The sequence below is a fragment of the Equus asinus genome, chromosome 23, assembly GCF_041296235.1.
Source record: "Equus asinus isolate D_3611 breed Donkey chromosome 23, EquAss-T2T_v2, whole genome shotgun sequence".
NCBI lineage: Eukaryota > Metazoa > Chordata > Mammalia > Perissodactyla > Equidae > Equus > Equus asinus.
This window is the reverse complement of record NC_091812.1, coordinates 62303964-62329723: the sequence shown is the minus strand read 5'-3', so window position 1 is coordinate 62329723 and position 25760 is coordinate 62303964. Positions and strand designations below refer to the sequence as shown.

General features: G+C 43.8%; 1 protein-coding gene across 1 annotated transcript; it reads left to right on the top strand.

Annotated features, from left to right (window-relative positions):
- Positions 1-976: 976 nt before the first annotated feature.
- SMU1 (SMU1 DNA replication regulator and spliceosomal factor) lies at positions 977-25411 on the top strand. The gene is made up of 12 exons (XM_014857498.3): positions 977-1145; positions 4973-5183; positions 7013-7165; positions 8411-8521; positions 14240-14368; positions 16098-16217; positions 17478-17594; positions 18224-18351; positions 18924-19050; positions 21457-21624; positions 23512-23664; positions 24901-25411. The coding sequence occupies exons 1-12, from the start codon at positions 1120-1122 to the stop codon at positions 24997-24999; spliced, it is 1542 nt and encodes a 513-aa protein (XP_014712984.1). The 5' UTR covers positions 977-1119; the 3' UTR covers positions 25000-25411.
- Positions 25412-25760: the final 349 nt, after the last annotated feature.

Below are 25760 nucleotides of genomic sequence, written 5' to 3'. Positions count from 1 at the left end.
AGGCATATGCTACTGTTGAAAATGAGCTAAGTGTTCTTTTCAAGGAAGATGTAATAATTTTCTATATTGTGTCATGGGATGGGATCGCGAAAGAATATCTCAGAAATCATACACCCATCTAGATATCTCACTCATGTTGGAGCAAACATTTAGACCCCTAAGACCTTTGAGATCTTGGAGACCACGACCTTTAAGAGTTGATGCGGAATAGAGAAAGATTTGAAAAAAAGAAGCAATCTTTGAGAAGCTACAGAGAAGTTGTGTGGCATACTTTTGGGGACATATCAGATGAGATTGAGAGCCAAGAGGAAATCTCCGAATAAATAACTTCAATATGAAATTTTCACAACATAGATTTCTTATCACTGTGCTGCAAATATTTTAAAAATTAATATTGAATGACATTACAATGTTTTAAAATAGCCTTTATCAAACTCATTGATAACTCTACATTTCACTTGTCTCATTTAACAATGTATAGTTTAAAGTCTTTTAAAAGGAGTCTCAAATCCCCCTGCACACATTTGCATTCGGTATCATCGTTTTTCCAGGAACCGAAGCACCGCTGCGAAACCCTTTTCAACTAAATAGTTAGCTGGAAATGCGACAAGTAATTTAGCTCTTTCCAAGAAGTGTGTATGCAAATCCTAACTGGGTCCCAAACTTCATAATTAGATGTATTAAACTGTGTTTTGGCTTCAGTCTTTTACGAATTTACTTCTTTAAACTCAACGAATTCTTCCTGCCAATGTGGGCTAGTGGCCCATTGGTTTCGAACGTATTAATCTCCCAGTCAGGTATTGAAATTTCAATCCTACCCTTAAGTCTAATCAACTAATTGCACCAAATAAAACTAAAATTTCCAAACCATCGTCTCTAAACAGAAATCTCCTCCAAGGGGACTGGAGACTTGAGAGCAGGCGCCTATTCTCCACCTCCGACAGCCCCTCGAGGCTCCGCCCCTCACGTCGGCCACGCCCCCTTCCGTGCACGCCGCCTCTAGAGCGGGCGTCGGGCGTCGGGCGGAAGTGACGTAAGGCGGCCGCCGGAGGTGGCGTTGGTGTGTTGCGCTTCTGGGCCTGAGAGAGGAGCGGGGCCTGAGCCCGGGGAGATAACGCGATGTCGATCGAAATCGAGTCCTCGGAGTGAGTCCTGCGGTGGCGAGTGTTCGCAGAGTGGCGGGGCCGGGAGGGTAGGGGGCGTGGAAGGGGCCCAGGGGGAGGCCTCCCGGAGGCCCGGGCGTGGAGGGCTATTGCCTCGTCCACAGAGAAGCTTCTTGGATCTGGCTGCTCGGAGGCGGGCCCGCGGGCTAGTGGCGGACCAGAAGCCCAAAGCCCCGTGGGAGGCGCGGGGCGCGGGGAGGACGCCCCTTGAAGCCCTGAGTGCCAGCTCTCGCCGCCTGCCGGCGCGCGCTGTGACCGAGCGCGTCACCCACCCCCTCTGGACTCCAGGCCCGGGGCGCCTGGGCTCGGAGCCTGCCTCCTCTCCCCGCGCCCTCAGGCAGTGGGCTTCGTTTCCTCCTCTCTGCTTACACGGCCCCTCTGCTTTCTTCCTTCTGCCCAGCACTTAGCCAGTATTGTCTCTGTCGGCCCACCCTGCCAGCCCGTGTAGGCGCCTGGGGGCTCCTTTTCGTTATAGTCCGGTGCCTAGCACACTGTAGAGGCTCCGTTTCTGCCTTTGGAATGAGTGGACGACTAGCTGTTTTAGCTGGCGCCGAATTTTGGTTAGTCTGTGAGCTCCGCGTAGCTACAAAGGAAAGCGGGAATCTGGAGATTGGGCCAGAAGAAGGATAGATTTGTGGGAGATGGGGGGCTAGTGAGTGACTGAGGAAGGGCTTTAGTGAACTTCTCTAGGACACCACCCTCCACCTTGCCCTTGCCAACACTTACTAATTAAATGGGCAGACGTAACGTTTGAGTCCCGAGTGCAACTGAGGGAGAGGACTCGTCCTGAAGACCTGCCACAGGAGGAGGTGAAGTGTTGTTATTCAACAAATATTGAAGTCTACTATGGACTGTTCTAGACGCTGGGGATACAGTAGTGAACAAAACAGACCACAGTGCTTGCTCCTGTAGAAAGTATTCTGTGATTGGGGAAGGCAAACGACAGACAAAAAAATAAGTGAGATAATGAGGCTTAACAAGTGTTGCTGAGTGTTGTGCAGAAAATAAAGCAAAGAAGGGTGATAGTGCTGGAGATGAAGAAGACAGTCAGGGCAGGAGTTGGAAAGGATGCCACACTTTGGGGTCTGAATAACAACAGACACTGACCGTTCTCCCACCCTTGGCCTGCTGCATGTTTTTTGTTATCAATAATAGCTACTATTTACTAAGTATTTTCTCTGCTGATCACACTATAAGCAGTATAGTCAACCCACTTCACCAACCCTACAGGGAAGGTATTTTTGTTAACCAATGAGGAAACAGGCACAGAGATGCTAACTGACTTGCCCAAGGTCACAGTTAGTAAGTGATGGAACTGATTCAGATCTCAGCCTATCTCAGAAGCTTTTAGCTCTTTATGTATTACATTGTTTTTTTTTCTGGCTGTGTCAAATATGAGGTCTTTGCAGGGAGGGTGTCTCATTTGGGGAGTGTAAATGGAAGTATGCAATGGAAGATAGTATGGTACTAGATTAGCAGGGATCTAAGCCTGGCTGTCTTAAAGGGGCCATGAGGGAAGAGCCTACAGAGTACAGAAATCAGTTCCCTTCTGCAGGAGTTTTCTTTTTGGAAGATTAGCCCTGAGTTAACATCTGCTGCCAATCCTCCTGTTTTTTTTTTTTTTTTCTCCCGCTGAGGAAGACTGACCCTGAGGTAACATCCATGCCCATCTGTCTTCCTCTACTTCGTATGTGGGTTGCCTGCCACAGCATGGCTTGCCAAGTGGTGCATAGGTCCGCACCCTGGATCCGAACCAGCAAACCCTGGGCTGCCGAAGCGGAACGTGCAAACTTAACTGCTGCACCAGCGGGCTGGCCCCCCTGCAGGAGTTTTTAAGAGGGTGTTGGCTTTCCTGTGAGGAACGTGTGCTCAAGAGCCACACTGCCAACTTGAATCTTCATTTTTCCACTTATCTCTGTTACTTGGTCAAATCCTCGTCTGTAAAATGGACATAATAGTGATAGCTACCTCATAGGGTTATTTTGAGGAGTAAATGAATCAATATGTCTAAAATGCTTAGAACAGTACCTCATATGAAATAAACGCATAATAACCATTGGTTATTGTTTTGGGTTTTTTAAAAAAAGATTTTATTTTTCCTTTTTCTCCCCAAAGTGCCCCCTGTACATCCTTGTGTGTTTTTCGTTATGAGTCCTTCTAGTTGTGGCATGTGGGACGCCACCTCAGCATGGCCTGATGAGCGGTGCCATGTCCACGCCCAGGATCCGAACCGGTGAAACCCTGGGCTGCCGAAGCGGAGCGCACGAACTTAACCACTCGGCCACAGGGCCAGCCCCCTGGTTATTGTTTTTTGATTACTGATTCTTCCCTGGGAAAGGGAATTGACTAAATTCCAATCTGAAATCTCTTGCAACCAGGACAGCCTGACCCTCTGTACTGGCACCGTCTGACAGAAATGCAGTGTGAGCCACACATGTACATTTAAGGAAAGAGGAGGAAACCGTATTACAGCATTGTGCAGTGAACGTTTACAGTCTGTGTGAATAGATTCTCCACCACACCTCTTGACATTAAGCCCAAGATCAAGAAATTTTGACTATATATGTTTATAAATAACTTGTAAGTTTTCTGTCACATGTTGAAAATGGTTGCTTATTCTATCAATATTTGGGAATTATGTGGGTCCCTTTTTCCCTGGGAAGCTGAATCCACAATGTCTTTATTTCACTTGTCCTGAAAATTAAGTAATAAAGGCAGTGGGTAGGTGTTATTTTTGCAATGAGAACATATAGTTTTATTTTGCTTTTACATACAGTATAGCCCTACTTATTTGTGTTCAGCAAGCCCCGTTAAGAAAATCTCAATTTATATTTTTTGGTTGTCACTTTAAAAATGGACGAAATTGGGGCTGGCCCTGGGCCGAGTGGTTAAATTTGCATGCTCTGCTTTGGTGGCCCAGGATTTCATGGTTCCGATCCTGGGCATGGATGTGGCACTGCTCATCACGCCATGCTGAGGTGGCATCCCACATAGCAGAGCCAGAACCTACAACTAGAATATACAACTATGTACTGGCAGGCTTTGGGGAGAAGAAGGAAAAAACCCAAAGATTGGCAACAGATGTTAGCTCAGGTGCCGATCTTTAGCGAAAAAAATAAATTAAAAAAAATGGATCAGAGGCCGCCCTGTGGCCGAGTGGTTATGTTTGTGTGCTGCGCTTTGGCGGCCAGGGGTTTCGCCGGTTCGGATCCTGGGCGCGGACACAGCACCGCTCATCAAGCCATGCTGAGGCGGCGTTCTGCATAACACAACTAGAAGGACTCACAACTAAAAATCCACAACTGTGTACCGGGGGGCTTTGGGGAGAGAAAGGAAAAAAATCTTTAAAAAAAAAAAAAAGGGTCAAATCATCCTACGATCATTTGGAGTATTCTGTGTCAATGACTATACTAGGTTTAAAATATTTCACTGAAGTGCGCAACAGTATAATCATATGAGGTAATAAGGGACTTGGCATAACACAAAGGTCCTTGGCCTTGCAAGTAGGAGAGTCACCTTGGTACCAAATCCCTTTCGAGCTGACCGTGAGACGTTAGGCAAATTATTTCCCCTCTCTGAACCCCACTTCTGTTTCTGAGATGGACGTATGACTGGATGATCCCCAAGGTCCCTTGTAACTTAGATTCTGAGTTTTTGGGAAGTTTTACTCACCTGATAATGAATGGGAAGTCGGTGGTGCGAGGCGGGTGGTTGCGTAGGAGAAGTAAGCTGGAGTGAATGGGCTTTACTTTGTGGCCTCTTTGGTGAGTGAAGATTCCTGTGCCAAATGACTTGTTTTCTCCTTTCAGTGTGATCCGTCTCATCATGCAGTACCTGAAAGAGAACAGTCTCCATCGGGCTTTAGCCACCTTACAGGAAGAGACTACTGTATCTCTGAATACCGTGGACAGCATTGAGAGTTTTGTGGCCGACATTAATAGTGGCCATTGGGATACTGTTTTGCAGGCTATCCAGTCTCTGAAATTGCCAGACAAAACCCTCATTGACCTCTATGAACAGGTAAGAGCGGAGGTGGTGCTGCTCCCCGTGGTTGGTGTACTATGGGCCCCTGACCCGGAAGCCTCAGTGAGCATCCCTTCAGGCACCAGAGGGCTGGAGCAGCCCTGCAGACTTAGCTGTCAAGGCTCCAGAGCTACTTTGTATTTTTTTCTCTTCTTGGAAAAGCCAAGATTTTCCCAAGTTGAAGTTATTTCTTAAATGATCATTAAATGAACTATTCTAACACCAACTTTTCTGTCACCAGCTAGCAGGCTGCAATTTAGTCCTGGCACTAACTACCCAGAGTTAGTGCAGACTCTGCAAGTCAAGGGCTCAGGCCTCCGCAGGACTGCCTTTACTTCAGACACCAGCTGCACTTCTGAGCAACTGGCTGCGAATTCAGGAGTCCCCATGACCCCTTCGGATTTGATAATTCACTAGAATGACATGGAACTCAGGAAGGCGCTGTACTAAGGATCACAGCTTTATTATCAGGGTACAGATCAGGATCAGCTAAATGAAGACACATTTGGGTGAGGGCCAGGAGGGTCCTGAACCAGAGCTTCCAGTGCCCTCTCCCTGTGGAATCAGGGTGTGTCTCTCACCTGGCACATTAAAGTATTCACCAACCTGGGAGCTCCAGTGAGGTTTTGTTGGGGGTTTCATTCCGTCTCCAGCTCCCTGCCCGGCCCTCTTGGGAGGTTGGGCTGGCTCAAAGCATCAACTTTCTAATCACATGGTTGGTCTTTCTGGTAACTGGCCCCTGTCCCGAGCCGTCGCCTTAGCACTAACTCAGGTGCGATGCAGGGAGCTCATGAATAATAAAGATATGCCTATCACTGGGGAAGTTCCAGGGGTTTTAGAAGGTCCTTGCCAGGAAACCAAGACAAAGATCATACAGAGTATTTATTATACAACAGAACGGAGTGGACACTCTGGAAATAAGAATGTAGAGTTGTTTGAAGTAAAAATAGGGAAGTTGGGGGCTGGCCCTGTGGCATAGTGGTTAAGTTTGTGCACTCTGCTTTGGCTGCCTGGGGTTCACGGGTTCGGAACCCTGCGCGCAGACCTAGCACTGCTCGTCAAGCCATGCTGTGGCGGTGTCCCACATAAAGTGGAGGAAGATTGCACAGATGTTACCTCAGCGACAGTCTTCCTCAGCTAAAAGAGGAGGATTGGCAACAGATGTTAGCTCAGGGCCAATCTTCCTCACCAAAAAAAATTAAAAATTAGGGAAGTTGGTTGGTTTCTTTACAATCCACATGAGTTTAGTATTACCCTAAGGAGAATTTTGTTAACTGGAGAAAGGTTTCTCTGGACCCCATGGAGATATACTCATCTTTAGTTTTATTCAGCATCTGTATTCTGAACAAGAGGCCTGAGAGAAAAGGAGATTGGTAGATAAAAATGAAGGATGGAAATTATTACTTGTAATTACCTTAGTCGTCCACCTGAAATTCCTTGTGAAAAGGAGAAGGAGCATTTCCCAATAGTGGAAATCACTGGGGGCTGGCGCAGTCATGCAGCAGTTAAGTGTGCACGTTCAGCTTTGGCGGCCTGGGGTTCATGGGTTTGGATCCTGGGTGAGGACATGGCACCGCTTGGCAAGGCATGCTGTGGTAGGCATCCCACATATAAAGTAGAGGAAGATGGGCACAGATGTTAGCTCAGGGCCAGTCTTCCTCAGCAAAAAGAGGAGGATTGGCAGCAGATGTTACCCCAGAGCTAATCTTCCTCAAAAAAAAAAAAAAATCACTTTGGCAGGCCATTTCTGTGTCAGAAATTATATTGAAAAAAGAAATATTACTAAGAGAATGCGTTGAAACAGCCCTCCTCTTTCATTTATCCAGGTTGTTCTGGAACTGATAGAGCTCCGTGAATTGGGTGCTGCCCGGTCTCTTCTGAGACAGACTGACCCCATGATCATGTTAAAACAAACGCAGCCAGAGCGCTACATTCATCTGGAGAACCTCCTGGCCAGGTCTTATTTTGATCCTCGTGAGGTATGACTGTGGTAATGAAAATAAACTTGTTAATTTTGAGAACATGCAATAACGTGATCTTTTTTTACCATTTTATTGGATACTTTTTTGATTTTGATTTAATTTTTGAGAATGATGCTTTCCTGGGTTGTTTTGTTGGTTGAAATTTGCATACGTTAAAGAGAATAATCTTCTTCTGTTTTCTGAGTATTTGAGGGCCTTCCCTCCCCCACACACCCCATTTTAGAGGGTTGTGTGTTGATTAGTAAAGAAGCAGAACATTTATTCTGAGGTCATTCCCGCCTTAGCCCAGTACTTACCTGGCCCTGAGTGCTGCCTGACTGCTGGCCTGCCCCTGGCCCTGAGTGCTGCCTGACTGCTGGCCTGCCCCTGGCCCTGAGTGCTGCCTGACTGCTGGCCTGCCCCTGGCCCTGAGTGCTGCCTGACTGCTGGCCTGCCCCTGGCCCTGAGTGCTGCCTGACTGCTGCCTGCCCCTGGCCCTGAGTGCTGCCTGGCTGCTGGCCTGCCCCTGGCCCTGAGTGCTGCCTGACTGCTGGCCTGCCCCTGGCCCTGTGTCCCTTGCCCCTGACAGCTGCAGTTTCCTCCCAGTTCTTTCAGTTCTTAAAAGCTTGTGCTTTTCCTTCTCAGCTGACGATGCTTACTGGTGGAGTATGGGCACTGATACTCTTTGATTCCTCCACAACCTTATTATATATGGACTTTCGTTCCTTCTCCCCCAGTGTTTTACTAGAGGCTTGTCTAGATCTGAGGAGGAAGAGTTTACTAGGCACTACATAATGGGAAGTTAGAATAAACTCAGAAACCGTGAGTGTAAAGGAAAGGCGTTTAGATTACCAGGACAGGGTTTACGTTTGAGGTGGTGAACAGCTTCTGAGCTGGGAGTCATTTGACTGAAATTACCAAAGCACATAAAAGAATCCTTGGCTCTGCAGGTTTTTCAAAATGTGGAAAGACAACTCTGGCTTTGACGTGATTTACTTGGGCCCTTTTCAGAAATAGCAGTGTGGCTTGGCTGACCTCAGTTCTTTCACAGCTCATACTTTTGAAATGCAAGTGGGTAGAATTGGGAGGTTGTTTTTAATAAACAGATTGATTTAATTAATCCCCTGTTTAAATGGATAGTTTCTTTTCATGTTTTCCTTTTTGAATGTTTCTGCTTGGTTACTGTTGGTTTTTTTAAATAAGCACACTCTTATCTTGTAGCTGCTTCTTGGAAATGATGCTGCCCCCCCTCTCCTTTTTTAGGCATACCCAGATGGAAGTAGCAAAGAAAAGAGAAGAGCAGCAATTGCCCAGGCCTTAGCTGGGGAAGTCAGTGTGGTGCCTCCATCTCGTCTCATGGCATTGCTGGGACAGGTAATTAAAATCCATGGAACTGAAATCACCCTAACTCTGGTTCTGTTTCCTGTATATAAACTGTCTGAATACACTGAAGAAATCGGGCATCCTAAGAGTTGGGGATTACCTATAGAGCTGCTTGTACCCACAGCAGTGCCATGCCCCTCTCGTCTAGAGTCAGTATGGATGAGTGCTGAAGAACGTGAGCTCTCGAGTCCGTTAGCTTTAGGGTGACCATGGACTTTAGCCTTCCCTCTGGATCGCTTGGGGGCACTGTTGATCATCATGCCAGGACACTGTCCCCGGCAAATTGGAACAGATGTTTACTCTAGTTAGAATCCAAGCTCTCTCACTTACCAGCTCTGTGGTCTTGGCCATGTTACCTAACTTTTTTGATCCCATTTACTCATCATGGTGGTGTAGTAAGAATTAAATGAGGTAGTGTGCTCAAAGCATTTCCTATATTGCCTGGCAGCTTGTGAACAAACCTAGATGGTACAGCCTACTACACACCTGGGCTGTGTGGTGCTAATCTCATGGAACCACTGTCGAATACATGGTCCATCGTTGACTGAAGTGTGATTATGCGGCGCATGACTGTAATAGATATTTTTATAAGTAGCGCAGGGTACAGGCCATTGATAGAGATGTAAATAGCCTCTTTGCACTAAATCTGCATTTGCAAAAGGACCAAAAAGCTATTTGTTACAGGTTTGCAGTGATTCTGAGATTTAAAATTAAGCTGCTTCTTTCTTAATTTACTTTTTATTAAAGTAATAGATGTGCATAGTTTAGTACTTCAGGGCTTATAGTGAAAAATAGTTGGATCTGTCCTTCTCCACCTGATTCTTACGGTTTGCAGTCATTCTGACTCTCCTGACAGTTACCTCCGTAGCTAAATATCATGCTTATACTGTTATATCTTGACTTTTTTTTTTCTTCTTAGACAGTAGCTTTTGACTTTATTTTTCTTGTAGAGGAAGATTTGCCCTGAGCTAACATCCACTGCCAGTCTTCCTCTTTCTGTATGTGAGCTGCTGCCACAGCATGACCACTGACAGACGAGTGGTATAGGTCTGCGCCTGGGAACCGAACCTGGGCCACCAAAGCAGAGTGCCCCAGACTTAACCACTAGCCTACCAGGGCTGGCCCAGGTATTGACTTTCTTTAGTGGAAGATGAATTATCTCATATCTACTCCCCAGAACATGCACACATTCTTCTTCTTCCTCCAGATTTTCAGTATAGTTATATCACAACTCTTGGTTAAATCAGTTCAGTATTTATATTATTTTCTTTACATACATATTGCTCATAGCCAAAAATAATTACATTTAATTTCTTACATAATTTTTATGATTCCTTGTGATAATTCTTAATTTTTAAAAATTTTGCCTAGCTTTTTACCACTTGCTGATTCAGCCTGAATCTTTCTGACAACTGTAAAAAGTCCCTTTTTTCCCTCTTGCTGATACCCTCTCTGAGGCCCTTCCCTCATTTCCGCCAGGACTGGTTCTCTCGGCTTGCTGCACAGTTACTGTTCTGGGACTTCTTTCATCTTCGTTCTGGGAATTCTTTGCCTCTTGTGTTGGGTCGTATTTTTTAGATCCATGTTTTCCTTCTTTTCATAGTTTAGACCGTTGTTTTGATGGAGTACTTCTAGTAACTTCCTGAGAAAAAGGTACATGGAGGTAAATTTTTGAGATCTTACTTGTGTATGCAATATCTCTTATTTTTCTCTTGTTGGTCAAGTTTTTAAAGCTTTATTTTGCTCCCTACATTGGCCCTTTTTTTCTCTGATTTCCTTTTTTTGCCCATTTGTCTTGGTGCCCATGTCTGGAAACTTTCCTCAGACATGTCGTGATCCCTGGCTATCGGTTTGTATGTAAGAGTGAAACGCTGAAAAGCTGTTTGGAAACTCACTGTGGGGTTGGGATGGAAGGAGGAGCTGGGGAACTGATAGAATTCAGCCTGGAATGACTGGCTGAGGATCCTCTTGTGTCATAGCTATAGATATATTTTCTTGGACTGATTAGCTTTCCCAGAGAGTAGTCCTCTAGTTTCTGGCCTGGGGGAGGTATAAACTGTGTCCTGGAGCCAGAGGTGGGAGGATACTGGTGGGGGTGAAGGGTAGAGAGATCTCACCGTTTAGCAGACCAGTTTGCACTGGATCTCCTGTTTTCATTGTGGCGTCTCACTGGCGCCCTTCTTCCTCAGCTCTGCCTTGTTTTCCAGAGCCCAGGATCTCAACCCTTCCAGAACGTAAACCACCTGACTTCTGTTGAGGCTGGGGCAAGGCAGTGACGTGGTGCATGGCGTTGAAAGAGGTCCTGGGAGCTAACTGCTCTTTATATGGAGTTTATCATTGCCTCATGCCGTGCCTTGTCCTTGAGTGGTATGTGGTACCTCCAATTCCTAACCCTCTTTGGAATTTGCAGGGTGCTGTGGCTGGCTTCCTGTGGCTTCATCATCCCCACCTTGTATAATTAGGTTTCGTTTTTCTGTTCTTGGTTGCCACTGGTGCGTTCACTTTTCAGCTTCTGAAATTTAACTAACATTTCTCTTCTGCTGCCATCTCTCCTTCCATTCTCTTTGTCTTTTTGGGCATGTGCCTTTTTTATTCCTTTATTATCGTCACTTTAGTGGAGTTTCTAGAGAGTGGAAATAAACGCACGTGTTCCTCCCTGTTTAATTGGTTAGCTGTGCAGAGTAAGTGAGGTTTTGACTCTGGGTTGCCCTTTTATGTTTCTGGCTTGGGTGACTTAGGAAAGAATACAAGGAGAAGGGCAGATTTGTTGCGATTTGTTGAGAGGTAGAGACTAGGGTGGGGCGGATGGTCAGTTTTGGCTGTACTAATATTGAAGATCTCTGAGATGCACAAGTGGAGATGTCTAGTATACGCACTGGCATTTGTGGATCTGAACCTCAACCGTGAGGTTTTGGCTAGAGCTATAGATTTGGAAATTACAGTAGTGCTTGACTCCATGGATGTAAGTATGATTACCCAGGGAAAGCAAGTAGAATAAGAAAAGTAAACATTTGAGAAGGAAGCCATAGGGAACACTTAAAGTCAACAGGATGAACAGAGAAAGGAACAGCCAGAGAGATAAAAAGGGAAGCTCAGAGAATAGAGTTAGAAGAGCCAGGAGAGCAGTTTCAGGAAGACAGGTGGTCATCAAGGTCGAGAGCAACAGAGAACATGGGAAGTTGAGGGTCAGAAAGGAGTCTGGTTTTGGCCATGGCGCTATCTGAGATGCACTTGCAGTGGAAAGGTGGGACAGAAGACACATTGCAGTGAGTTAGGAGTGAATTAACTGAGAAGTGAAGGCAGTGAGTGGATGGCTCATGAAGCTTGGTTGTTGAAGGAGATAGCGGGGAGGGGAGTGGGCAGTAGTAGCTACAGAACAGAAGGCAAGAGGGTATTTTTTGCTTTTAAAGATGGGAGTGATTTGAAACTGTTAATAGACTGAGGGTAGAGAGTCAGCAGAGAGTACACATTGATTGGAGAGAGGTCCTGAGCAGGTACATGTTCTCTGGTCGTCATAGTAAAACATGAAAAATAAGTAACATGGATTTTGGAAAGAAATAAAATTAATAATATGTAGAAACATTAAATATTTCAATTCTAAGAATCATAGAAATAATTTAAAAGTTTGGTAACATTGCCAGATATAAAATACACAAAAATTGATTACATTCCTATAGATTAGCAGTGGCCGGTTAGAAAATTCAGTGAAAAAAAGAGCTCTCGTTTATAGCAACAGCATACAATATAAAAATTCTAGCACTAAATTTTGTGGGAAATAGATGATTTCCACTTTTAAAAAGGGAAATACCCTTCAGTACTTACAAGAGAAAAGATTTGAGTAAGTGGTGAAATAGTGATTTTCTTGGATAAGACTGACCTTCTTAGATTTAAGGCAGTTATAATAAAGATCACAATACAATTAGAATTATTTCACAAAGAATTCTAGTGTTCATCTGGCGAAATAAACTTGGAAATATATTCATCAAAGACATTTTGAAAAGGAAGAATATTGAGAACATACCAGCCCTAAAAATGTTGAAGCATTTAATGAAGGCTCATTGATTGAATCATTTTGGTACTCGGCACAAGAATATCTACTGCAACCAGTGCAACAACAGTGCAACAAATTGATCCACTATTTATATGGATTTAATAGATAATGGCATGTCACAGAACCTAGGAGCAGGGAAGAGTTATTCAGCGTATGGTGTTGGGTCCTTGCTTTAGAGTGGAGGGAAAGGTCAGATCAGAGCCTTCTCTCATATTTTATACAGCATAATTTCACATAGATTGAAAGTTACTTATGTTACGAAAATAGAAAAACTAAAAGATAATATAACATATCAAATCTCTTGATAGAGGAGGACTTCTGTGATGAGGGCGTAAACACCAAGGTAAAAATCAACAAATTTAATCACTTAAGAATTTAACTTAGGATTTAAAAAAAACCTATAAAACCATAATCAAAATAGGCAGATTGGAAAAAATTATTTTCAGCAAACGTAAACAACAAACACCTTGATGACATTAAAAGCTCACAAGTTGATAAGAAAAATAGTAAGATTACAATAGATAAACAAAGAACATGAATAAACAGTGAACAGAAGAGGGAATATATCCAGTTAATAAACATGGAGAAAAGCTCAAAGTCATTAATCAGAGAACTGACTAAAGCAGGGCATAACTTTCCATCACTAAATTAGCAAAGTTTTTAAAGGGTATCCAAAGTTGTTGAGTTTTCTTGATACAACAGAGGGAAAGGAGTTCGCATTCATCGTGTGCCGGTTGCATAGACTTAACGTGTCATTTCGGTTTATCCTTTCAGCAGCTCTAGGAATTAGGCTTCTTTCCTGACTTTTTTTAGGTGTTGAAATTTGAGGGTCAAAATAACAGTTTGTAAATGGTCTATCCTAGGACTCTCTGTCTCCAAAGTCCATGATTTTCCACTTCCCATAACGTAGTTGTGAATGCTGTTGAAGTTGCAACTTTTTGGGAAAACAGTTTTGCAGTATATGTAAAGAACCTTAACCATTCACCGTCTTTTTTGAATTCGGTAATTCCTTTTCTAGGAATCTATTCTGGTGTGGAGAGATATAGAAACTAGAAAAAGCCTTATATCCAAAGATGTTCATTGTAGCATTACTTACATGAGTGAAAAATTGGAAGCAGTGTACGTGTCCCATTAAAGTATTAATTAAATAAACTGTTAAATATCCGCTAAATAGGATATATTTGCAACTGTCAGAATGGTAGTCATGTCAAAGCATGACCTGATGATAGGTTAAAATAAGAAAATATAAAATTTTACATATAGTATAATTATAGTGACATTAATTAAACACGTATGTAATGCGAAAAATACTAGAAGGTAATATAGAAAATGCCAGCAGTGGCTGTGTTTCAATGTAAGAACTATGGGAGATTTCTGTTTTCCAAATTTTGTTTATAAGAGTCACACTTATGAGAAAATGGGTGTGGAAAGATGGACTGTTGGCTCTCAGAGTCCCCTGCTACCCTAGACCAGCCTGCGTTCCTAGGGCACACAGAGTAGCACAGATTATGCTCTGTTTGACTGGCCAGAGATGGTTGGGTCTGGATGGCTCACAGTTTCCCGTGAACCTCATCATTTCAGGCCTGGCTTTGTCTGAGCGATCAGGACCAGATCTTAAAAGCACCCAAGTGGATTACTGTACATTTCTTTTCTCATAGGCACTGAAGTGGCAGCAGCACCAGGGCTTGCTTCCTCCTGGCATGACCATAGATTTGTTCCGAGGCAAAGCAGCTGTCAAAGATGTGGAAGAAGAAAAGTTTCCTACACAGCTGAGCAGGCATATTAAGGTAGGATCCTTAGACACCAGTCGGTCGGTCATCATTTGTTGAGGACTGAACATGTGCCTGCTCAGCCAGGCCCTGTGCCAGGAGCTTGGGTTGGGGAGCAGATCTCATTCTCCAGCTCTGACGACATTCGGGGTTGCTGCTGGTGGCCGCTGGGCTCCTCCTGTGGCCTGGCAGTAGCTCACCTCGGATGTGTAACTTAAGTGCACATACGGTTGAGGTCTGGCCGCTCGTCTGCCCCTCTCTTCCTCCCAGGGAGCCTGCACTGGGAAGAGTGCTTAGGGAGCTCTGTGGTTAAGCCTGGGGCTCACTGTGAGCTTTCTATATATTTGTCCTGTTCAACATTTGTGTGTGTCCCTTTACATGTCAGGCAGAGTGCCAAGCATGCATTGTAAAGTGGGCTTGTGTGGTGTTTGAGGAAAATCGTTTCATCGTCTTTTGACTGGTTCTTGTTTCTTTTTTTGAAATCTGAGACTTTTCTAGGAACCAGCACATTCACTAATAGCTGCACTTCCCAGAATTACAAGCATATTTGCTCCTTGGGCATCTCCTTTATATTACAGTTTCTCTCTGAGTTTGTGCTCTGATTGAACTTAATGGATTTTAAAATATTTCTCAAATCTTTGACTTTGCCTTAGTGTTTTGAATTTGTTTTTTCTAGATTATATGTTCTGATTTGCATGTAAAGTTTTGGTGGTTTTTTTTTTTTTTTTTTAAGGAAGATTAGCCCTGAGCTAACTACTGCCAATCCCCATCTTTTTGCTGAGGAAGACTGGCCCTGAGCTAACATCCATGCCCGTCTTCCTCTACTTTATATGTGGGATGCCTGCCACAGCATGGCTTTTTGCCAAGCAGTGCCATGTCCACACCCGGGATGCAAACTGGCAAACCCCAGGCCACAGAGAAGCAGAAGGTGCGAACCTAACCACTGCATCAACGGGCCAGCCCCTGTAAAGATGTTTTTGAGCAGCACCTTTATTTACCCTGGCTGAAGCTTTGAGACAGGGATCCATTATAATTGTGCTGCTGGGCTATGATTTTTTGTTATCAACACTTTCCTTGTTTTACATTTAAAGTGGAATTCATAGTAGAGCTTTTCTCTGTTCTCATCTGTCTAATGTTCTGTACTTTGCTCATCTGTTTTTGGAAGCGTCATGGCTGGTAAATGCTCAGGATACATTTCCCAGGCAGCTTTCACTAGTGCACTGGTTCTCCTAGAGTTAGTCAGCCACACCTTATCACTTGCCTACACGAAGGTCATGAAAAGAAACAGTGATGCAAAACTTGTTTACAAAATAGTGCAGGAAAACAGACATTTATTTTGAAAAAATGAATTTTTTCCCCAGATGCACAGCAGGAACGTATGCCGTATTAAGTTGAGTGTGAAAGTTATGCTACCAGTGGCTGATTCTGGGAAAAACTTACTGTTTGAGTTAACAGGAGTGTTTGTTCTAAGTCCCATGGTAAAATAGTTTTTTTGCTTTTCTTTGGAAATATCCACTTTACATTAAAAAAAAACTAGTTTCAACTGAGAGCCTAGACATAAAACCAGTCAGAGAAAATATATCCACCATCTCCCTGTGTCCCAGGACAGACACGGCCCTCTAATTCTCCATAAGATGGGCTACCTATGACTTTATGCTAGGGCAAGGTTTTTCAAAAAGTTAAAGTGGGAATTGTTTTAAGGCCACTAGATAAAAATGCATCTGTTTCATTGTTTCATTTGAAACAGTTTGGTCAGAAATCACATGTGGAGTGTGCTCGATTTTCTCCAGATGGTCAGTATCTGGTCACTGGGTCTGTTGATGGATTCATTGAAGTATGGAACTTTACGACTGGAAAAATCAGGAAGGTAAAGTATTTTTAAAAATTAACTTTTCTAGTACGAGAATTATCTATTATTGTTTAATTATCTGGTTTTACAATTTAAATTTATTTTTTGAATGGGTAATATATACCTCTGATACGTCTTATAAAATAGAAAAATTATTCAGTAAAGAGTCTTGCTCCCTCCCTTGTCCCTCAGCTGCTCAGTTCCTTTCTTTGGTCCAGCCAGGGTTACCAGTTTCTTATGTAACCTTCTTGGAATATTCTGTGTATATGTAAGCAACTACTTGTTGTTTCCAATCTAACCTAATTGTGGTACTAATTGTGTTTCTGCTATTATGAGTGAAGTTGTGAAAAACCACCAATATTTCCTATTTTGTGAAGTTTGTTCATATCCTTTGCCCATTTTTCTTTTGAATAGTTTCTTATTGATTTGTGGGAGCTCTTGATAGTTTGAGGAAATCAACCTTTGTAATATGTATTGCAAGCATTTTTCAATTTTGTCTTTTGACTTTTATGATTTTGCTTTATAGATAGACTTAAAAACTTTTTGTATCATAGTATTTATCCATCTTTTCTCCCACAGTTTCTTCCAGTACTTTTATGTTTCATTTTGGATCCATCTGGAATTTGCTTAGGGGGATAAAGTTGGTGTAGATACAACTTAATTTTTTTCCCAAGTAGCTATTTATTGACTATTCACTGATTTAAAAGGTAATCTTTATCATAGAGCACTAAATTGCACTCCATGAGTAGTGGATTTATGAGTGATTTTCACTTTCTACTTTATGTATTTCTTTATAGTTTGCTTTTTTTTAAACCATGAAGCAGTCTCACTTTATAATTAGGAAAAAATAAAGATACTTCAATTTGAACAATAACAGATGTTAAAAAAAATCACAAATAGTTGAGTCAATGCATGGTTTTACAAAAAGTGGTTGACAATTTGGAAAAAGCATTAGTTTCTCACATATCATACCCCTAAAAATCTTACAAGTTTATTAAAGATGTATGGTATGAAACTGTAGGGAAATTTTGCTTAGAAAAGATCAATAAGCAAAGATGAAGAGTATTCTGTTGCATTTTTCACAGTATTGATTTGAATTGTGTAAAATTACTTATTCCCAGCCTTCTCAGTTGTTCATTAGGAACGTGTGTGCACAGTGCTTCTGTTTGCTTTGGAGCTTTGGGGTGGGCACAGTCCATTATCCTGCTGTTAGTGAGTTTGTAGAGACCTGGGGTGACTTGTGTTATTTTGATAACTGCTTATCATTGTTTCCTTTAGGATCTTAAGTACCAGGCACAGGATAACTTTATGATGATGGACGATGCTGTCCTCTGCATGTGCTTCAGCAGAGATACAGAAATGTTAGCAACTGGGGCCCAAGATGGAAAAATCAAGGTGTGGATGAGAGGCATGGACTCTTGTTTGTAGATGTTTGGGGAGTTCTGTAATGAGGTAGTGTCCTACATGTGATACTCAGCAGCTACTTTTTCTTGATCATCAACTTTATGCTCATCACTTTACTTTTTCTTGTTAATAATAACTCTTGCTAACAATAACTGTGCCTAGGGAGGTCCAATCATTTGTTTAAGGTCGCACAGTTGGTGAGTGATAGATCTGGGACGTCAGTCCAGATCTGCTCCTGCCCTTCCTGCTGGACCCCACGGCTCACCTTGTATGATGTTTTGTACTTTGGTTTTTAGGGAATGGGATGATCTCCAGCTCATTATCTGTGGCTTGTATTTAATTGCTGGTAAAACTCCCTGTGCTCGATAAAATACAGAAATGGTCTCTGCTGAGTGAATTTAGAGTCTAAACTTTTGTTTTAATAATTTACTAGGAAAAAGGTTTGAGTTTCTAAGGATTCAAGTTATCATTGTACTACGTGAACCAGACGTCATACTCAGCTATTAGCATGCATTTTTAATGCTCTTTTAGTACATTAGTGAGCACTGCATCTTGCTTGGCTTTGCGGGCTAGAGTGAGACACTCTACTTACAAGTTTTTGCGATTTTTTTTTAATAAAGGTATGGAAGATTCAGAGTGGACAGTGTTTAAGGAGATTTGAAAGGGCACACAGTAAAGGTGTCACCTGTCTCAGCTTTTCTAAGGATAGCAGTCAGATCCTGAGTGCCTCTTTTGACCAGACAATTAGGTAAGTAAGAATCCCCAAACTGCCCTCCCTTGGATTTGAGATGATGAAGCCCCAGGGGGAAGTACTGGTGATTCCTTATGCTTTCACCAGGATGCTCCTCTATGGAGAATGAGGGTTTGTGAGACCTCATTTCCCTAAAGTGCTGCTGACTCATTGCTATTATTTTGTCCATTTGAGTCTGTACCCAGAAGAGAGATTAGAAAGGGATTATAGCAGTGTTTCATGTTTTTCAAAGTGTGGTCTGGTCGCATCTGCATCAGAAGCGTCTTAGAGGGTGTGTTACAAATACAGATTGCTGGGACCCAGCTGAGACCTAGAAGTCTCCCTGAACAGAACCTCGTGGTATTACTGGTGTATTTTCTTCCAGTCTCTGCGCAGAGCTTTTGTTTTAGTTTTGTTTGATTGTTTGACATAATGAAAATAATACTGCATACGTAACTGACTAGCCTTCTTTCTTCACTTAGTATTATAACATGAGCTTCTAAAATTCATCCAAAATACATTCAACACTTGGTCTCAGCCATAATATAAGAGTTTTAATTGTTCTTTCCATTTCCTTTTATTTGTGATAGAATTCATGGTTTAAAATCTGGGAAAACACTGAAGGAATTTCGTGGTCATTCCTCCTTTGTTAACGAAGCAACGTTTACGCAAGATGGACATTATATTATTAGTGCATCCTCGGATGGCACTGTAAAGGTTAAGTATTTGCTACTGGTTTATTTTGGGGTGTCTCTTCCATTTTGGCCAACCCTGGTAGGCTAGTGGTTAAGTTTCGACACTCTCTCTGCTGCGGCCCAGGTTCATTTCCCAGTCAGGGAACCACACCACCCCTCTGTCGGTTGTCATACTGTGGCGGCTGCGTGTTGCTGTGATGCTGAAAGCTATGCCACCAGTATTTTAAATACCAGCAGGGTCACCGTTGGTGGACAGGTTTCGGCAGAGCTTCCAGACTAAGACAGACTAGGAAGAAGGTAACTGACCACCCACTTCTGAAAAATTGGCCATGAAAACCCTAGGAATAGCGGTGGAGCATTGTCTGATGTAGCACCGGAAGGTGAGAGGATGGCACAGAGAGACCAGGCAGGGTTCTGCTCTGCTGTCCACTGGGTCTCTAGGAGGCAGAATTGACTTGAGGGCACTAACAACCACAATTTCTATTTACCATTTCTGTTTACTATTTACTATTTCTCCTTTGAGGAGTTTTCAGTGGTGAAAATGGTGATAATTATGGTGGGTAAACCTCCACCAGCTTTTTAGCCATAATGAGGTGAGTCTATGGCAGTAGTAATATTCTTGAGTAATTCCTATCGGCCTGGGGACCTGAAATCTCAAACCTACCAAGTCGAAACAGACTTTATCATGTGTAGGAAAAGAGGAAAGGTCTGGAGTTCTAAACTTAAGTCAACCCCGTTTACAGCAGTTAAATTCTGTCTTGCCCTAAGTATGGTCCACCTGCAACAGTCAAATTCACAAAGGGCTAATGGCCAAATAAATAGATCTCTTTTTTGTTGCACAGCCTCCCCACCCCACCCCAACCCTGGTCCCCACCTTTCAGGCCTTCCTAACAGCGTTTGTAGAGGGGCAGGAGAGGCGTTGAGTAGAGCTGAGTCGTCTCTCAGATACTTAGTGCCCCCAGCTCTCAGCTGAAACTAATGGCTCTTCAGTACCTTAAGAGATTTAGTTATTTGAAGAGAGGGCCTCATTTCCTAGAAACGATGGGAAATCCAAATAGAAAATTGCTGGAGATCTTTGAGGCAGTCCATTTACATTCTGGACCTGCTTTTAAATTGCCTTATGTAAGTAAGTGCTCTGTGGCAGAAGACCTGAACATTGAACACAGAAACCTGAAATCAGACCACCCTCTGAGATTGCTTGTTCTGGCTTGGGAGTTGAACCAAACACCTGAAGGTAGGAGGTGTAATCTTCCTTGGGGATGGGGGTGGGGAAATACACAGAGCTCGTAGTACCATAGTTGTGGGGTTTGCCCTCTGTGCTCTGTTTGGGCCTCACAGTGTGTAAAATGCCATTATGAAGTGGCTTGTTCAGCCCTCTTTTCTTTTGGTTCTGCAATGATTGGGGCAAAGCATCTCACTGACCTTTTGGGTGGAAAACACTAGAACCCTTAGAATTCTTGATCCCTGAAATGTTCATTTCTCTCCTGGGCAACTGGGCTTTAGAGAGGAGATTGAGGCAGATGAGACAGTGTTTATTAGGAAAGTAAACACTGGGCCATCTAGTCGGGTAACTGTTTCCTCCAGTTTGTAGGTGTTTATTCAGCATCTGTTTTGTGCTAAGCTCTGTCGAAGGCACAGGAGAAACACAGCATAGTCCATGCCTTTGAAGCTTGTGTTCCTCATGAAGTGAGCCGTGTCCAAATCATGCCAGGCAGTATTTGGTCCATCCCTTCTCTAAGCACATCTCACATTTCCACAACTGTGAGGTCTGATTTAACCCCTTCATTCATAACAACTGAGAAGGGCAAGATGAAAAGCACTAGTTGGGGAGAACTCTTACCAGAAGAGATGTTGGCCTGGGGGAGGTAATACAAGTGGCTTCCACTTCAGGCGTCCTCATGTGTGTGTTAACATTGTGACTTCTGTTCTGTGGTTCTCAGTACAAGCTGTACATGAGGATCATTTGTGGAGCGTTTTGAAAGTGCACAAGCCTGTGTCCCACCCCAGACCTACCACATCAGTCTCAGGAGAGGGGCCCAAGTGTGTAAATCTAAAAGCCCCCATTGGATTTTGGTAGCTTTTTGGTTGTTTATGACAGTAGCAGTGTTGACACATAGGTAATTTTAAAGCTAGGTGGCTCCTTAGCCAAGGAAAATTTTGTAGGAAAAGAACATAGATTTTAAAAAGTTTTTATTGTTTAGCTTTGTGACTTGTATTTTGTTTATACCAATTAACCAGCAAATAGATGATGGGTGCTTACTGTGTATATGACAGTACTAGGTATTTGGAGTGAAAATCATGGGGGAAGCTTTTTTTTCTGAGTCAGTTTTATCCTTTTAGTAACCCCATTTTCAGTTTTTTAAACCCAAAAACTTTAGAAATTGTTACACCTCCCAAAATGTTTATGTCTTAAATTTTCGTGTTGTAGATCTGGAACATGAAGACGACAGAATGTTCAAATACCTTTAAATCCCTGGGCAGCACTGCAGGGACAGACATCACTGTCAACAGTGTGATCCTGCTTCCTAAGAACCCAGAGCACTTTGTGGTTTGCAACAGATCAAACACAGTGGTCATCATGAACATGCAGGGGCAGGTGAGTGCTCAGAAGGTGCCCTTGCACGGGCCCTGTGGGCTGTTCTCGAATCAGTCTGTCTCGGCCCTGCCCCTTCCAGTAACCAAATATGGGTTCACCACACCAAAAAAATATATACACCATACTTGTTTTTCAGACACTTACTTAAATTATATGTCTACAAAACATCTCTTTGGAGTCTCAAAAGTTACCTCCTTCCCTAGGGTGTTTGTATATCATGCTCTTTCTTTTGCATCCTTTGGATAAGTGAGGCTCTGATCTGTCTTTAAGCTGCCTTCAGAACCCCACTGAAGATTTTAAGTTCACAATCCTTGTCTGACTGAGGGAGATACACTCAGACTTACCAACTTGGGACATCTCCCAGCTACCACGTGATCTAAGGTGGAACTCTTGTAGGAGAAGAGCAACAGTGTCTTTGTAATTAAGACACCTACATGGTTCCCAAGGAGCCTCACTTTTGTAGCACCAGGAACATTAAGGGCATCAAAGTTGAGGTCTCAGGCCCTGGAAGAGTGGTGTGATGCCATTGCACTGTTGGCCTGGGCACTCAGGGATCCTGCTGAGCGTGGAGAAGGCCAGGGGCTGGTGTTTGGGACTCTCTCCATTGCTTGAGTCCCTTTTTTTTTTGAGGAAGATCACCCCTGAGCTAACATCTGCCACCAATCCTCCTCTTTTTGCTGAGGAAGAGTGGCCCTGAGCTAACATTCATGTCCATCTTCCTCTACTTTATGTGGGATGCCTCCCACAGCATGGCTTGCCAAGCGGTGCCACATCCACACCCAGGATCCGAAGCGGCGAACCCCGGGCCGCCCAAAGCGGAACGTGCGCACTTAATCGCTGTGCCCCTGGGCCGGCCCCTGCTTGAGTTCCTGATGAATCAGTAGTTAAGAACACATGGTTGAGATGGCTGGTCTGCAGTATCTGCTGGGCTGCTGCATAATAGCCATAGCTGCCCACTTCCTAGTTTTCTACTTTACTTTTAAAAAACTTTTTATTAAAAAAATTTTTTTGGATTCCCAAAGAAGTTACACAACAGTTCAGAGTGTTTCTGTATACCCTCCCCCTGCATCCTTCAATGATGACATCTTACATAACCATAGTACAATTATCGAAACCAGGAATTGACATCGGTACAATACTGTTAACTCAAATAAAACGTTTATTTGGATTTCACCAGTTTTTACATGCATTCATTTTGAGGTGGGACGTTAAAAGTTCTCTGAAATTTTATCACATGTACAGATTTATGTAACCACCCCTGTGATCAGGATACAGAAGTGTTCTGTCGCCCCCAAAGAAACTCCCTTACACTGCACTTTTATAGGCACCCCCCACCCCAAGCCCCTGGCAACTGCAGCTGTTTTCCGTTATAAGTTTGTCATTTTGAGAATGGTATTTAAATGGAATCACAAGCTTTTAACCTTTTGAGAGTGGTTTCTCTGACCTGGATTTATGATGATTTTAATGGTGTATAGAATAGAGCAAGCAAAGTCTTGGAGACAGAGTTCCATCCTGCACGGGAACTACTAGAAGGAGGAACTGGGTGCTGGAGCCCACAGAGCAGTGGGCACTGTGCTGTATTGATTTAGAAATTTGGTGTATGTGTGATCATGGGCTTGCTCCAGGGTAAGATGGCTCTGTAGACTGAAGAGCCAGACTGGGGACTTGCGACTTAGGAATTCTAAATTTCTGTCTGCCACTCACTTTAGATAGCTGTTGCCCAGGCAAGAGGGTTTAGCATGTTGTGAATGGAATTGGTCATCTAGTTGTAAGTGACAGTGAACCAGCATGCAGAGTAACAGTGTGAAGATGTGAGTCTGACCGGCTGCACCAGGACTGCTGCTTATCCGATGTTCTGTGTTTGCCCCGGGCCGGGGTCTGCTGCAGATCGTCAGGAGCTTCAGCTCCGGGAAGAGAGAAGGCGGTGACTTCGTGTGCTGCGCCCTGTCGCCGCGCGGCGAGTGGATCTACTGTGTGGGGGAGGACTTCGTGCTCTACTGCTTCAGCACAGTCACGGGCAAGCTGGAGAGGACCTTGACGGTGAGTGCCACCGACCCGGCCTCCCGGGAAGTGACCTCGGGCTGGGGTCTTTCTGAGCTCTGAAGGAAGCCTTTTCGAGACTGCCTGCTGTCAGGGTGAACCTCGGGATAAAAATGTACAAGTTTTATCACTAAAATTGTATGGAATTACCTGCTCTATCAGGAAAAGTCATCCTTCAGTGAGCCCGCAGCTTTAAGTGGATAGGATGGTGTGCATAAGGCCGAAAAGAAGGAAGGGAATGTGCCTGTCTAGCCAGTGAGATAGCTGGCTCTTCCCCGGGGTACTAGAGTGACAGAAACAGCTAGTTCTCTCCATTTCCTTTCAAAGGCAGATTATTTAACATTATCCTGTCAGACTGATGCCATGTTTTTAAGCAGCTCTGTGTCGCTAGAGTCAGTACAAGGAGTAATTCGAGCCAGCTTCTGTAGCAAACAGTTCCCGAATCTCTGGGTAACACCATCCGAGTTTCTTTCTTAGGACGCCACAGTGTGATAGGAATTGGAGAGCCCTCCCCATCTTCTAGCTGTGCCGTTTGCGATATGTGGCCTCCGAGATCTCGGGAGGAGAAGAGAGAGCTGGATGGCTGTGCTGGCTGTTTGAGAGACCCACAACTGGAAGTGGCTTATATTACTTTGTTCCTCATTTGTTTTGGGTTAGAATTTCATCACTGGCCACAGTGCAAATGCAAGGGGGGCAGGGAAAATGTAGTCTTGTGTGTCCAGGAAGAAGTGGTACGGTGAACATGTAACAGATCATTTACATACCCGGGTTAGAGAATTGTCTGGCATTATTCTTGAGTGACTTTTGGTCCACCTTCCCTGTGAAGCCTCCAGTGCAGATCTAAGACATGAACAAAACCAGCGGAGGTGGAGCGTGTCCTCTAGCTGAGGGGCCTGGACAATGCAGGGTCGCTGAGTTGAAGGAATTGTGTGGTCTCAGCCACTGTCTCGGCCTAGGATTTCCAAAATGGAGATGACAACTAGCATCAGCTGTAGTCCAAAGGTGATTTGGGACAAAGTTTTATTCATCCATCCTGAAAAACAGCACAGAACTGGGAACAGCAGTGTGACAGCCTCGTTCGAGTCTGGCGGCTGTGCTCGTTCAGCCGTCTGTGAGGCTGCTGTGGGCCCGGTGCCTTTGCTGAGAAGTAGAAGCTCCACTCAGCCCTTCAGCCCTGGAGGCCCCGCAGTGGCTTGTCCCAGGCCTGCCCCTAACCCTGTGCCTTCCCCGCTCCAGGTGCACGAGAAGGATGTGATTGGCATCGCACACCACCCGCACCAGAACCTGATTGCCACCTACAGCGAAGACGGCCTCCTGAAGCTCTGGAAACCCTGATCTCGCTGCTCTTTCCACACTCGCTTCAGAGCATGTACTTACATGAGGACATATTCATGTCTTGCTGTTTTTTTTTTTTTTAGTCCAGCTTTTCTAAGCAGATTGTCTGAATTAGGCATAAGAATAATTTTGTGAAAATTCATGTTTAAGTAGCAGTAACCCTTTTTATATTTTTTAAAGGTATTTGTCTGTTTCTAATTGAGGCAAACACTTAATGTTTTCAATAGTCTTCTACCTGGAGAGTGAAATACTGATATTTCTAGAAAAAAATTGTACTCTTTGGATTATTTGAAATGCTGATTAAAACGTGCCTCCTGCAGTAAAACTTGTAAATAAGGAACTGTCCCATATTCGGTAGCTGTTTCCGGTTTTTCTTTTTTTAGATATTAATAAACTTTACACCTTTCTGGAGGCTGTGTTTCTAGGCGTCAGTAAGTACTCATCTAGGTACCGTGTTTACTTAGAGTCAGGTGAGGGGCTGGGACGCAATGTGACGGTCCCTGGATCTGAAGTTCAGCAGGAGGTCGCTTCCAGGGTGGAAGGGTAGACTGTGAAAGGTTGGTGAAGAAGCCCTCGCCAGTCCCGTCGTGCTCCTCAGCGGTGCCTTCTCCTGTGTCCTGGCCGACTCCAGCGAATGTCATCTCCAGCTTCTGGATAGAACCAGTTGGAGGATCCATTATGAGAATTCAGTTTTGACATCTCTTTCTATGTGAAGGAGGGTTTGGCATTGGAATTGTGCTATTGTTCTGAAGAAAAATTAG